A 14,705-nucleotide genomic window follows, 5' to 3' on the forward strand; every position below is an offset into this window, starting at 1 on the left:
AATTACATTTTATTTCAAGCTGCCTTTATGTTGGCTCCATAATTTTTCCATGTGTTGCAGCAGAATTGCCACTCAACATATGGCTAAAACGTTGACATACGACTAATGTAATCCGCCCTCCACCAGGGCAACCCTGTTTGACAAAACACGCGCTCCTCGACGTTCACCGGGCCTTCTACTTCCATGGCGACGAATCCAAACCAGAGATCAACGGCGCTCTTTTCAAACCACTTTACCGCGGAAACCGTTCAATTTCAACACGTTTATCCTTATTTTACGTAGTTTGTAAATCCCACGCAGCCTTAAAAGAAGCCCCGACTAGCTGTTAACGCGAGGTGTGGCACCGTAATGGGTAATGTGGCGTTATGCTGACGTTTATTAAGCTAATCGCCGCTACACAAACTGTTTACCAGTAGCTAGCTCGATGTCTCCTCAGAGACCAAGGGATAGCAAAACGAGCTAATTGTGTTTTGCTCATAAATGCTAGCTTTATTAATTTGTGCAATTAGCAATAAAGCTATGTAATATATCCCCTTGCCTTCTCTAAAGTTCTACTTTATAAATGAACCCGTGGGGTTTAAAGCACTAGTTAGCGAACTGCAAGCAGTACAAAAATGAGCAGCAACGCAGAGAGGAAATTTGTCAATCTGCGGAAACGTCTGGATCAGCTGGGCTACAGACAAACTCTCGGAATAGAGTCGCTGCCGCTAGTGGAGAAACTGTTCAGGTGAAGGACCCCTCTGCACCTGCTAAGCCATTATTAACCTCCACCAATAAATCACAGGTTTTTAAAAGTGCTACCTCCCATCCCGTCAATCCCCTCTTTTTTGCAGCGACTTGGTCCACACAACGGAGAGCCTCCGCAATGCCAAACTGTCAGCAGGAAAGACTGAGAAAGAGAGCCGAAATGTTGATGCTCTGCTGGAGCCTTACAAGGCAGAAAACGCCAGACTGGTCAAGGAAAACAACAGCATGCATCTTGAGCTCCTGAAACTGAGGGAGGAGAAAGATCATTTCTGTAGAGGTAAGGATGGAGTCCTCCTTTAACAAAAACAAAAAACAAAATCCTTTTATAACCTTTAGATTTAAAGTGTGCTCACAATCTTCTCTTTCTAGAGCTTAAATTACAAATCAGGAAGCTGGACAACGAGACATCTGATCTCAAGTTTCTAAACAATCAGTATGTGCATAAGGTGCGCAGCTTGGAGAAGGACAGCAGGGCTAAAGCTGAGCGGATCCAACAGCTGCAGGAGAAGAACATGCAAGCCGTTGTGCAGACACCAGGTAACCTGTGGCTGCATTAAGGAAGGGATATTTGACATTCATACGCACACTTAAATCCCTTTTCATGCCTTCATAGGTGGGAAAATGCGCAGTATTCCTTTCAGACGACAGAGAATGCAGATTGATGAGCTTGCACCTCCTTCCTATATATCAGCCTATCCTGTCCCACAGCCCGATGATCCATATGTAGCTGACCTACTGCAACTAGCTGATGGAAGGTTTGCTTTTATACTATTAAGAGTCATGCTAATTTTACTTTGTAAAGCAGTTTCCTTGATGGTAATTGCATCAATTCCCCTCAGCTCATGATAACATTGATTTGTAGGATCCATGAACTGCAGGAAGACATTGCCAACCTCAAACTCGACTTGGAAGATTCCCAAGAAACTATAAAACATCTCAGCATTCAGGTGAGGGAAAACTAATTTATGCGTCTAGGGCTGCAAGTAATGATTATATTAGTTATCAATTATTCTGACAGTTAATTGATTATTGAGGCCTTTTTTATACAATATTACCATTACTTTGAAAGGTGCAATTAAATAATTAAATAATTTTTTAAAATAAGGAAATAAACATTTTATCGTATGCTTGTCCATTTGCAGCAAAGGATGCATTTGCAGTAAAAATGTTTTTTTTACTATCATTCATTGTGAAAAATGTTGATCTATTGTCGCAATAAATTTCAGTTATTGATGGCAAAAGGTGCGGTTTTGTTTTTTTTTTTATTTTATTTTTCCATAATCTTTATCATTATCACAATAGTAGCACAAAATATTGCGATAAAATTCTATGTCAATATCGACCACATCCACTAAAAACATCAGCCCTTTCTGATGACCAAACATTAATACAGCAAATGGTAATCTGTTGATTTTTTTTTTATCAGCTGACTAATAATTTGTTAGTAAAAGGTGCATAATGGTGATGGTTCCTTTTTTTAATAGGAGTTTGAACCATTCCACTTGAGTGATTGGTATTTCATATTTGCAGACAAAGATTTTCTTTTTAACTTGCATGTGAAATGTACAAATATGTATATATATTTTGTACAGTTCTAGCTTAATTATTTCCTAGTTTTGTTCTTTCAACAAATTGCCTTTTTTAGAGTCTGTGTATTCCAGTTAACGACTAATCGATTTTTAAATTAGTTGACGATTACATTATAGCAATCGATTCACCGCCATTAATCCAAGCCCTGATTGTTTGGCCGCGTAGAAATTAGTTTAAATCTATCGAGGCGTTTCTTTGAAAGGTGGACGAAAGGGACACGGAGGTGGAGCGTCTGAACCGCTTACTTCACGGAGGGCGGCCTTATGACGTCATTTCCCTAGAAGCCCAAAATGTCAGCAACGAAAAACTGATCGCTCATCTCAACCTCCAGGCAAGTTCAGCTGTCAATACCGATTTTAAAACACAAAATTTGCAGAAAACGATTGTGATGTTGGTAGATTCTTTGTGACCGTAGTCTGCTCTGTGTTTTATAGATCGAGTACTTGCAGGAGGCCAACAGTACCCTCCAGGACAGGATAGAGGGACTGCAGCAAACGAAGAAGGACGCCTCCACAGAGGTGGCGAACCTCTCCTTAAAGAACCTGGAGCTGTGTGAGGAGCTGACGCAGATAGATCACCTGGCACAGTGCATGGAGATGGACAAGGAGCGCGTGTTGGAAAATGTTGATATAGAGCTACAAAAAGCACAAGTGAGAGAATGTGTAAGATGGAAATGTGAAATTGACTATAAACACCTCTTGTAAATCAATTTTTTTTTTTACTTTTTTTGCTGTGTAGAAAGAAATTCAAAGGAAAGAGAAAATCATTGAAGACCTTGAGGATGTTGTCACACTGACAAGAAGGGTTTGTATATTAGATGTTATAAAGATGATTTATTTGTTTTTTGCTTTTTTCTAACAATATAAATGATTCAACGTAACGTTCGAATCCAGGAGCAATCCGAAGCAGAGTTTGAAAGAAACCGCTGCAGTAATCAGCTGGTGGAGCTGAAGGAGCAGAACGAAAAGATGGAGGCACTGGTGAACTTCCTGGAGGACGACAAGACCAGGCTGCAGAGGAAAGTGGAGATGATGATGGCGGCCGGTAGGAAGCGGTTTGCTGTACGCGTCGCCGAGACGTGCGTCATGTTTTTGTAACGGCGGTGACTTGACATGCGTTTACCTAGAGAAAGAGCTGGTGCTGGAGTTGGAGGCTTTCCGTACTAAGCACGGCGTCTGCGGCAGGGAGCGTTCCCCATCTCGTCTGGACGCCTTCGTCAGGAGTCTAGAGGAGGAGAGGGATTTCTACCGCCAAGAGGCTGAGCGGTACAAGAGAGCCAGAGGAGCCAGCGGGCAGGGCTCTAGTCCCAGCCGCAGTCCAGAGAGAGGCAGGAGTCCGAAAGGCAAAGTGACCAAGGTTGCTGCTAAGAACTTTATTCTGATTTATTTATTAACAGGTTTTTCCCAATTGATCCTTAATCTGAAAGGTTGCTTTTCCTCTGAAACTGAAAACTTGGCTTTTATCCCATACTAAGGTAAACTAGAATTTAAACAAAGGTGTCCAACTCATTAAAATATGAATTAATGCTACAAAAGCCAAAATCTGAAGAAGAAAATATTTAAAGAATTAAAAAATTTAATTAGAATTACCCAATTTATTTATACTTCCTAAATGTCACATAACACTAAGAGCAGAGAGTCTCCTTGTTAGATGCTTTTTAGTATCATGCTTGTGTTTCTTTGTTGAACCTCGCAAAACCTCGGTGAGACGTAATATAGCTTGAAGCAACTAAGATCTTGAGACTTTGTCGACTTTTAAAAACTTTGGGGTAAAAAACACCGAGAACCTTTCTCAATCAAATGTTTGAAATATAAACTGGAACTAAACAGGCCAACGACTGAGGCCGTAGAGGAACCCTGTGGGTTTGGAGAAAAGCTGTTGTTACTTTTGTTGGAAAAACTAAAGAGTACAAGATCTTTCAAAATCGATGCCAAACGTCTCGTCACAATCTGCCATTTCTCAGGGAAGTGTTCCAGACCCAGAACTGATCCTTGTAATCAAAGAAAAGAATGAGCTCAAGGCCGCTCTGATGGACTTTGAGAGGCAGATGGAGGACATTCAGAACAACGTTCAAGTCCTCAGTAATGAGAGAGACCACTTCAAGACCCTTTTGAAGCAGGTACGTTTTCAATACACATCAGAATATGTTAATTTAAAAAACAAAAAAAAAATATCCTGCATAATTTTCACTTATTCTGGCTCCTTCAGGCTCAAGACGACCTAATGTCGGCCCGTAGAGCAGATCTGTCGTCCGACTGCAGAATGCAGGAGGAGGCGAGACGTGTGGAGATGAAGTTTGACCAGATGACCTCTGAACGGGACTCGCTGATGGAGAGGCTAAAGGTAAACTTTATCTGATCAGTTGGTTTCTTTTAAAAGCTAATCTAGATATTAACTGATTTAAAACAAAAAACAGCCCACTTGTTTACTCGCTTATAAGGTCACTGCTATCAATCTGCAGGATGCCCAGATGTCAGCGCTCACTGACAGAGAGCGAGACGAGAGGAGGATTCTCGAGTTGGAGAATACTGTCAGGAATGTGAGTCTGATCGTCATTCTGATAGTTTCTCTATCGGATGCGTTATGTTTCTGCTGTAACTGGAGTTCTTTTGGGGTGCAGCTGGAGCGGGAGAGGTTGGACCTGCGGGCTCAAGTGTGCCTGTTGAAAGAGGGCAAGGAGGCCGTAGAGGGAGAGCTGAAGGTTCGCTCCATTGCTTCGGTCCAAGCCGCGGAAGAAGTGGCGCAGAGATTGGCCGAGGCCAACAGTCTGAGGTACGACATGCCGGTTTCCTGTTTGGATCAGCTACTGTAGCACCGCTGTTAATCTGCTGTTGAGGAAAATATCGCATTTTTATGAAAATGTATTACCAATTGTCTCCAGTATGTTTTTCTTTTTTTTTTCTTTTTTTTCCCCTGATATAATTTATTCAATTTTTGAGGACCATATCCCATAAAGCTCAGAGGCAAGAGTCACTGATTGAAGTGCTAATTTTGAATTCTACAGGAAATGAAGTAATTCAATGATAATCTTCATTTATGCATCAAATCAACTGTCAATTGTCTTTGTCTGATTTCTTGCTTTTCTCTTAAACTGAAGACAAAATGTTTCAAAATTAGGATTGGAATTTTATCATTAATCGCCATAAATTTCTTACAGGGATTCTGATTCAAAGTTGTGAAAAATTCCAATTAATAATTTTTAAAACCCTCAAACTGTCTGCATTGTTAGATTTGGTAGTTTTACTATTGATGACTATCAATACATTTGAAAATATTAAACGCAGTTATGGTTTAGTTTAGTGTTTATGTGACTGGTGTCTTGAAGTAGTGCATTACAACTGGGAATGTTTTCAAGAGCAGTGTTTGTGTTTGTGGGGCTGTAATTACTTTGACACACAGTTACCTATAAAACAAGTACTGGTAAATGGTTTTTATCATCACTTTTAAAACTTTATTCATTTAATGAATAGGGGGAAAAAACAGTTTGAATCAGAGCCAATCAAGAGAACATTTTATGATTTTTGATCTGTCGTTGTTTGGTGCATTTTAGCTTGATCCGTCAAATTGTTAAATTCATTTCCAAAGTTATTATAATTGTGTTAGGACAAGAAAGATTTGTAATTTCACATGTCTTGTTGTGTATGTAGGCTGGTGCAGGAGCAGATGGAGCAGTCGCTGTCTGACATCCAGCGAAGACTCTCAGTGAAAATAAACGAACTGCATCTGGCCCACGAGCAGATCGGAGAACTTCAAGAGAGATTAGGTGTGCTGAGCCGCCAGATGTTGCAAACCTTCAATACTCTGTTTTTTTTTCTTCTTTCTTTTTCTTTTTTTGATGCAGCAGCTTAAAAGTTAGCTTTTTTTTGTCCTCTTCCTGATAGGGGAGCTGAGTCAGCAGAGCTCCAAATGGAATGAGGAAGTGGAAACTCTCCAGAAGTCGATCTGTGTCCTGGACAGAGAGAAAGACATCCTACAGGACGAGGTGGATCAAAAGACAGAGAAGCTGGTTGCTCTCCAGGATGACCTGTCCCAGAAGGTACCAACAAATTCATCAGCACTTTTCGTTTACAAGGTTTTTGTCAAAGAAACACAATTTTCAGATAAAGCTTGTTTGTTTATTTTTCATGTGTGCGTCAAGAAATTATCTAGGATGTTCAAATATCAACAACTAAGCTAGTGAAATGTTGGAACAACGTGCGTCATGGCTGCTCTTGCATCATAATTAGCTCAAAAAATGGAGTGTCAGCAGTTTTTGAGGCGGATGTTCTCGACACGCTAAAAACAAAAAGCTCTCGCTGAGTTTAGTTTATAAAAATAAGAGAAGCATCCTCCGGGTTGAGTTCATAAAAATTCCAAATATAAATGATACTTTGCGGCAGAAAAACTGTTTCCATCCTCACTCATTCGATGCAAACAATCAAACCAACTTCAACCCATCTGCGTTTTTGTTTTGTTTTTTCCCTTAATTGAAGCAAGAGGCTGACTTGACCAGGAAAAAGTAATAATAAATAATAATGCTGTTATAAACCATCAAACATTTCAAAGCTGAAATCAAGGTTAAATGACTTTAATCAGTGATTTACTAATCATCACATCATCACGTAATCATCTGGAATAAATACTGTAATTTGTAAATGTCTCAGTGGGTTCTGGTGAGAACTAATGACGAGCAATCCTTTGGCTGTTCCCAGGAAAAAACCCTCGAAGACGTGAGACTCACTGTCAGAAATATGGACAATTCCTTAGCGTGAGTACCGCTTTTAACTGAGCCGTATTTCGGCAGCAGAAGCCGTTGCGGTAAGCTCGCTACCCTTTTCTCAACGGTGAAATTGATGCGATTTCTGTCTTCCGTTCAGTCAGCTGCAAGGAGCGCTGAAGAGTCGAGAACGGGAGATCGGCAGTCTGAGGAGGCAGCTGGATTCGTCTCAGGAGGAGCTGCCTGCTCTCCAGAGAGACAAAGAAGTCCTGCTGAGAGAAAACAGGAGGCTGCAGGACGACCTGGCCACTATGACCAGGGAGAACCAAGTAGATGGAGATTTTAAACCCCACTTTTGTCTTTTGTTGTTAGAAAGTCGAACACAGACCAAAGAAATGTCTCTCTGTCCAGGTTGTACATTTAGAAATGGAGGAGGCTTTGCAAGAGAAGGACGAGTTGAATTCCAGGGTCCAGTCGTACATTTCTGAAGTGTCCAGAATAGAGAAACTGATGGCCACAAAGGTAAGGCCACGCTCTCGTTTCTGTAGCTTTGGCTTGTTCTGCTAGTTTCTGTCATCTGTGGAAAGACTCTCTGTTGTTTAACCGGTGATCCCCAGGAACAGGAGAACAGAGACTTGCTGGAGCGCTTCAGGATGGCCCACTCTGGGATGCAGGAATGGGAGCAGAAACTGCACCAGGCAGAAGGCCTCAATAACTCCATCCGCCTGGAGCTGCTCTCCTTGGACACAGAGCGCAGGCAGCTCCAGGAGACCGTCAGACTAAAAGAGAAAGAGATCCAACAGGTGAAGCATTAAAAGAAAAAATTAGCTCCAAGCAGGGATACAAACAATCCACGTATGATTAATTTGAGTGCTGCACATTTTCACCTATATTATTATTTTCATCTTTTATTTTTCTATCCAGCAACTTCTAAGTTTAATAATGTGAGAAAACCACAATTTTCTTTGTTCAGACATTTAATGTACCTGATTAAAAAAAAGGTATTAAGTTTTAACATTATTTTCTTGTATTCAGCATGTTATGAAAAATGTAGCATTTCATTTTATGGAAAGACTGTCAACGTTCTTGAAATAAGAAAAAACTCAAGTGTTTAAGAAAATGTCCGCTTACCAACGGATCGATACATAAATTTTAGATTAACTCAATAATCGATAACTGGCATCTCTACCTCCGAGCATATATTTAAAGATTGTTTTCTTTTTTTTTTAGATCAAAATCGGTGTAATAAAACTGAAGTGATCAGTATCCTAACGTGGCTTCCCCCTCCTTCTGTCCCTCCAGCACATGCAGGCGCTGCAAGCTTATGAAGCCCAGGTGTCCTCTCTGACCCGTGGGATGTCCCAGCTACAGGAGGACCTGTACAAAGCCCAGGAGGAGAAGGCAGCACTCATTTCTGATCTGGCTTCTGTCAGGGAACTCTGTGTCAAACTAGACTCTGGAAAGGAACTCGCTGCACGACATTTGACCTCCAAGAGCATGGAGCTAGAGAGGGTGAACAAGACTTTGTTTTTTTTTTTTTTGTTTATTTAATTCCATCTACCATAATCATAATTCCACTCATAGCATAGAGAACTTTTTGTGATGTTTTTTTTTTTTTTTCGTTGTCCTGTACTCAGATCACTGGACAACTGGAGGATCTTCGATCAGAGATCGAGGTCCTGAAGAGGCAACTAGCCAGTGAGAGGCTGACGGTTCGCAACCTCGAGACGCTGCTGTCCACCAATCGGCAAAAAGAGTTCGAGAAGCACCTGGCTGCCAGCGAAAGGGAGTCCGAGCTGAGAGCCCTGCGCGACAAGCTCGCTCTGGCTGACAGCAAAAAGTAAAAGACAAATCCAGTCCACTTTACTGGTTTTTGAGCTCAATAAAATATTTTTTTTAATAAAAAAAAGAAAAAAAAAGGATGCTGAATGTTTATTTCGTATGTGCATAAAGCGCAGAGAACACCAGAGATGTGTCCCACCTCCGTGGGAAAGTGTCTCAGATGCAAACAGAGATGGACGTGCTGAAAAGACAGCTGACCACAGAGCGCTTTGAACGGTGAGTTTATTTATATTGGGGGGGGGGGGAAATCTTTCACTGTCGCATCATCTGCTGACACTTGGAAATATTGAAGCTATTATAAAAAGAAAAAGAAACAGAACTCCAACACAGCCTGGAAAAGTTTTGAATTTTATTTGAGTATTTTTCAGGTTTCAGGAAATCATCATCTATGTTGATCTATCCTTGTTTTCAATCCATTTTTTTTAGCAATTGTAACTGTTCATCCATCCAATTAATCGATGCTTCTCTCAAGTCGACCGTATCCATCTGCCTTTGAAGCAATCAGTCCATCCATCACTTTTTTACCTGTCTGGTCAGTTTGTCTTTTTTTCGTCCTGACCACTGGAAGAATATCTGAAGTACACTTACAGCTTACCTCCTTACTAATACTTTAAAAATGACTGAAAAGGGCAAAACACTTTGAAAATCCTGGAAAATGTTGAATTTTAACAGGAAATGTGTAGAAACTCTGGGTGAGGAAAACTTTTATGGTTTCACAAAAAAGCTCAGAACTTCTCTTGCATTTGTGTAAATATTAAAAAGATTATTTGTAAAGCTTTTAGATAATTAGCTTAACATGCCACTTTCACTTTGAAGGAGGGGAAATGTAGAAAAGCATTACTGTTGTATTTGGAGAAGTACATTGTTTAGATTTTGACTTCACTGACAAATCCCTGTTTGCGGTGAAGCAGGAGGAGTCCTGCTGTTGCTTCTACAAGCTGAAGAATATTGGCGAGGATTGGAGTTTGATTAGTTCATGCAGAAAAATTCTACATTCAGAATAAAAGCTCATTTAACTTGTAGGTGCATAAAACATGACGTGTTTTAGATGCATAAAGTGGATCATCTTGGGCGATTTTGATGCAATTCCACAGGGATTTCTTAAGTTTGTACTTTCTCTTACTCTTTGTTGGACATGACTGAGTTAATTAAATGCAAAATGGGTGTATTTTTGTATCGTTTATTAAATATTTATGTTGAAAACAGGTGAGGTTTTTTTCACCCCCCTAAATGTTAGCTGTAGATTTAGTTTGGTCAGTCAGAAATTAAATGAATAAATCTCAAATACGCCCGATAGTTTTTGACAATCACCTAATTTACTAATCAATATAGATTTTAATACTTGTAGATCCTAATGTTTGGCTCAGATAACTGACGTGCAGCTGCATGTACAGGAATGTAAATAAATGGAGATTAAAGGTTTAGTCCTAAGATGTGTGGCATTGTCCCTCTCTCCTCAGTGAAAGAGCGGTTCAGGAGATGCGTAGGCAGGGTTTGTCATTTTCGCCTCTCCAGAGCTCATCCAGCGGCTCTCACCACACGTCTGCAGAACGCTCCGTCCTCCGAAGTCATGAACACTCAGACAAGTACGGTTTGGTCAGGATCATAAACTTTTTTTTTTTTTACATAAAGTCCTTTGTTTCAAACTGCAAATGACACATTTTTATTATGTTTAAACCCTAAATGCTGAAACCCTTTTTTTCCCCCCCTCCCTTTCTCCCTTTTAGGAGCGTTAGCTTCAAGGATTAACGGCTAACGACAAGTGAAGTTGCAGTGAGTCAGATAAACACTTGAAGTTTAAGTCTGGACATGAAGTATGAAGGCTTCCACAGATCTTGGCATGAAGTAGTAGGCTGCAGCATTCCTGCTAAAGTTAACTTAAACAATGTCTCAGGACATGGGGGGGGAAAAAGAGCTGCTGTGAAACTTTTTTTTTCCTATTCTAACTCAACTTTCACCGTTGGCATCAGGTACAAACGTCTAAAAATGAAATGCATTCCTAACCTCAAGTACTTAAGTATTAAAATGTTGAGTTTTGTGGATTCTACTTAATATTTTTGTTTTTTTTATATATATATTTTAATAAATTATTTGTAAAATAAAGGGATTGAAAAAAATCGAAACAAGAAATGGTGTACATGATAAAAAAAAGTTTCTCAGTTTCATTAGATGGTAACAGTTTAATGCTCCATGAGAAGTAAGAGGAGGGGAGGGACATCGCTGTCCAAGATTAGAACATTAGATTGACTTAAAAGTATAAAAGTTCTGTAATTTAGTTTTTGGCAGAGTGTTGGTAACACAACATGCACCAAAATTTATTTTAGAACAGAACTGGGTGCAAATAAAGCTGAACTTTTAGGTTGGGTTTTTTCCCCCCCTAATCTACACATGTTCAAAGTTAAACAAAATACATCCCAAAATATTTGGTCAAATGTCTCTAAGCAAGCTGCACCTTGGCAGCGGGGTACCTATAGCCATCAAGATGGTTCTGGCATAGTTCTGGTCCTCTTATCAGAAATGGTAGAATGATTTTGAAGGGTACTGGTACATGGCACAAATTAGATGGATTACTGATGAAAGGTGAACTACCTTCAAACTTCTCCTCAAATCAACAAATAGTTTGAAACTAAGATATAAGTGGGTATTCTAACACTCCATGTTAGAAGAATGGTCAAATATTCAGCCAGATATTTGACCACAGCTGGTTGATTTTAAGCAGCTAGCTAATTAGCGGGTTAGAGAAAATATATTATGTTTGTTTAATTTTTCTTTGAAGTTGAATGTTGCTTTATCATTCCAACCTGACAAGAACAACAGTTGAGACAAATTAAAATAATTAAATTACTAAGATCCATGCCAGTGATGAACTAGCTGACACAGTTGTGACCTATTTACTGTAACAATTCATACAGGTTTCAATGACCTTTTTGAAGCTTTAGTGGTTGGTGTGACATCAGAAGTACATGTTTAACATCTCTCAAAATAATACTTTTTTTCCTTAGGAATAAAAATAATACAAAATGAATTTCTATACATATATATATAAACATTTAAAAACCAGAAAAAGGAACATGTATTAATGCCGGCAGTGCTCAGTGGTTGTGTTTGGGAGGGGGTAAGCAAACAGAGAGAAGTCTAAAATGTACTTCGGCAGGAGTTCCCTGAGTAGCTTCTGCGGCAAAGTGCACAAGTAATAGTGTAACGTTTGTGTGGTGACGGGCTTGTACCACGTTTGCCTCTCCGGGAAGTGAACAAAAGGCGGCGCCCCGATGCGCTGCAGCACGTACTCCGAGTCCCTTCCAAGCTGCTCATAAGAGCCTATGAAGTTATAAGAAACGGCGCAGGGCTGGCACAAGTTGTAAATGGGCATCCAGTGCTCATTCATGCGCTCCACGTCCTCGTCCAACAAGTAACGGACAAACTCTGCGAAGGTCACGTCGTCTCCCGTCACGGACGCATCCTTGGCACGGCCCTTCCTGTAGCGCTTCACGATCTCCGCTCCGTACTTCTTCTGGTAGGATTCGATCTCTCCAAACTTGTTCCTGTAGGCGGAAAGCAGCCGCTCCATGGGCTCCCGCACGAACATGAACTTGAAGTAGTGCTTGAGGCGGTAGCGAATTTCCTCAGGCTTCAGGGAGGACAAAAACAGCAAGTCGCTGCGGTGATCCATCTTGATGTTGACGTCCACGCTCTCCAAGGCTCCGCTCAGGACCTTCAGGACTCTCTTCCAGTTGGAGCAGGCCACTTTGGGGACGTAGCAGTAGAGGAAGCGGTACTCGTCGTTCACCAGGATGTGCTGCAGCACCGTCTTCCTCTGCAGGGGGCTCAGGGACCAGACGCTGTGGGGCATGTTCTTCTGGCTGCACATGGTCCTGATGGTGCGGTTGCGGATCTCCTGGAGGATCTACATGCGAAGGAAAAACCACCGGTGAAATAAATTTAAATTTTGAACCACTACTCGTACCCGGAGAACTTTTTCTGATTCATGCAACGTCAAATGTACGTCTATTTTTGGGTTTTTAGGTAATTGTGAAAGTCAAGTGGATATACAGTTTTTTAAAAAAAAAATTAAGCATCTCAAAAGTGTGCTATGCGTCTATATTCAGCCAGTCTGTAAGAACTTTGTATATTTAACAAAAAACACCTTTTGCTCAAATTACAGCTGCAGATCAGTTTTTTGATCTGCAAAGATCAAAGACTGAAACTTCGCTAAACAGCTCGAGCTCAGTCAGACTGGTTTTCAAGTCTTGCCACAAATTCCCAGTTGGATTCATGTCTAGACTGTGACTGGGCTGTACTAACACACGAATATGTTTTGACATAAATCATTCCTTTGTAGCTCTAGTTGCATGTTTGAGATGAACCTCCAACCCCAGTCTCAAATCATTTGCTGCCCTGTAAGATTTTCTTCCAGGATTACCTTGTGTTTAGCTCTTCCCATCTTATCAACTTCAAACTGATGTTCTAGCTGAAGAAAAGCATCCCCCACCACCATGTTTCACTACAGGGATGAGGGTCTTAAGGGTTTTCTGTCACGGTGGTTTGCATACAGGCGTAAAGAAAACAATCTGTGATTTCTCTGCTGTTCCCTTTACATGGCTTGTGGCAAACTTATGACATTGTTTAAACGGTGGCTTTTGCAAGCCATTTGTCCATTAAAAACAGATTTTTAAAGTCCACAATGAATAGTTTCCGTGTTGACTCTTTTTAAACCTCTGTTTTCTGAGAGAAGATGAATACAGAGCTGAACTGACTGGATACAAATGAATGGTACACTTTTTAGTGTTTAGTATGTTATAAATTTGAGGTACATTTAATTTCCCTTTTTGGATAATATTTTTGAATTTGAAATGTGTGCACAACTTTAATGACACAAAAAGCAGTTTAAAGCAAAATTTAAAACAGGGAGGGAAAAAAGTCTTTTCAGTTAACTTTTTTTTTTTTTTTTTGTAAATAAAATAAAGTAACTAAAACTCGATTGCTGGAAGAAGATGATCGATACAGGTAAACGCTTGAAGTACCTGGGAGTCCACGTCCGCGCCGTCTGCTCCGTGTTTCCGGGTCTCACCGATGAGCTCCAGCCGCCTTGCGCTGCCCCGGGGAGAAGGTGTCTCCACGCTGTTCAGCATTCCTTTCTCTATCATGAGCAGCAGGCCTCCGGAGGCTACGATCACCAGGAAGGTTAGCACCGAGGGCAGCAGGGCGGAGCTGCGGCGGACAGAGCCCGGGCTCCCCGCGCTCCTGAAGTTTATAACGGAGCCGCTCCGCACGCCGTCGCTCCTTCTCTTCCCGTAGTCCTGCCTGCGTGGAAGCATCATGACCGCGTCCTGCTCGTCTCTCCGGTGTCCGCCAGCTTTTTTTTTTTTTTTTTTTACTTTTAAATGCTGGCAGTTCTGTGTGGAAGTTTCCACTCGGTACCTACCACGTACCCATTCTAAGGCTCGAACTAAGTTTCCAAGCGCGTCTTGCCAAAATCCTGTGCGGACTATCACAATAAAATCCCGGAAAAGTATTCACATAAAGGGTGGAGAACCCACTCTAAATATACACTAGAGTGGGTGGAGTACATCACATCTCAGTCCTCTCTGCCAGTTTTCTCTCGTACTTTACTGTTAACACATCTACACGTAAATAATTTCAAAATAAAACCATCAAAATGATCGCTAACCTGAAAAGCGAACCATATTAAACATTTAATAATACACAAACAGAAAATGTCAGTGTGTATATATAACGTGTTTACTGCTAGGAATGTTTTTATTTGAGCAGCGAGTCAACAGCAGACCACCACTGTAAACAATGTGGTCCGCACAACTCCTCCTCAGAAATG

At 40.8% G+C, this 14,705-nt stretch overlaps 2 protein-coding genes across 2 annotated transcripts; one reads left to right on the forward strand and one right to left on the reverse strand.

The window, feature by feature from the left end:
- The first annotated feature begins 111 nt into the window (after positions 1-111).
- cep135 (centrosomal protein 135) lies at positions 112-10,927 on the forward strand. The gene is made up of 25 exons (XM_014997575.2): positions 112-727; positions 834-1,024; positions 1,117-1,284; positions 1,361-1,502; positions 1,610-1,694; positions 2,540-2,668; positions 2,772-2,987; positions 3,076-3,141; positions 3,231-3,381; positions 3,464-3,693; positions 4,301-4,456; positions 4,546-4,680; positions 4,799-4,876; positions 4,958-5,109; positions 5,985-6,100; positions 6,219-6,373; positions 7,029-7,084; positions 7,194-7,362; positions 7,445-7,555; positions 7,651-7,836; positions 8,336-8,545; positions 8,671-8,873; positions 8,987-9,091; positions 10,336-10,461; positions 10,603-10,927. Exons 1-25 carry the CDS (start codon positions 615-617, stop codon positions 10,622-10,624), a joined length of 3,471 nt encoding a protein of 1,156 aa, XP_014853061.2. The 5' UTR covers positions 112-614; the 3' UTR covers positions 10,625-10,927.
- chst14 (carbohydrate (N-acetylgalactosamine 4-0) sulfotransferase 14) lies at positions 9,205-14,564 on the reverse strand. The gene is made up of 2 exons (XM_014997648.2): positions 13,897-14,564; positions 9,205-12,779 (listed from the first exon to the last, which is right to left on the reverse strand). Exons 1-2 carry the CDS (start codon positions 14,191-14,193, stop codon positions 11,952-11,954), a joined length of 1,125 nt encoding a protein of 374 aa, XP_014853134.1. The 5' UTR covers positions 14,194-14,564; the 3' UTR covers positions 9,205-11,951.
- Between the last annotated feature and the right edge of the window lie 141 nt (positions 14,565-14,705).

The sequence above is a fragment of the Poecilia mexicana genome, unplaced genomic scaffold, assembly GCF_051168715.1.
Source record: "Poecilia mexicana isolate PSO_F unplaced genomic scaffold, ASM5116871v1 scaffold_4, whole genome shotgun sequence".
NCBI lineage: Eukaryota > Metazoa > Chordata > Actinopteri > Cyprinodontiformes > Poeciliidae > Poecilia > Poecilia mexicana.

Excerpts from the sequence above, each read along its gene's own strand:
- cep135 (XM_014997575.2), top strand. The coding sequence starts at position 615 with ATGAGCAGCAACGCAGAGAGGAAATTTGTCAATCTGCGGAAACGTCTG. Across the intron at positions 1,025-1,116 it reads GAAAGATCATTTCTGTAGAG|AGCTTAAATTACAAATCAGG; the intron begins GTAAGGATGGAG and ends TTCTCTTTCTAG. Across the intron at positions 4,877-4,957 it reads TGGAGAATACTGTCAGGAAT|CTGGAGCGGGAGAGGTTGGA; the intron begins GTGAGTCTGATC and ends TTTGGGGTGCAG.
- chst14 (XM_014997648.2), bottom strand. The coding sequence starts at position 14,193 with ATGATGCTTCCACGCAGGCAGGACTACGGGAAGAGAAGGAGCGACGGC. Across the intron at positions 12,780-13,896 it reads GCGCGGACGTGGACTCCCAG|ATCCTCCAGGAGATCCGCAA; the intron begins GTACTTCAAGCG and ends CTTCGCATGTAG.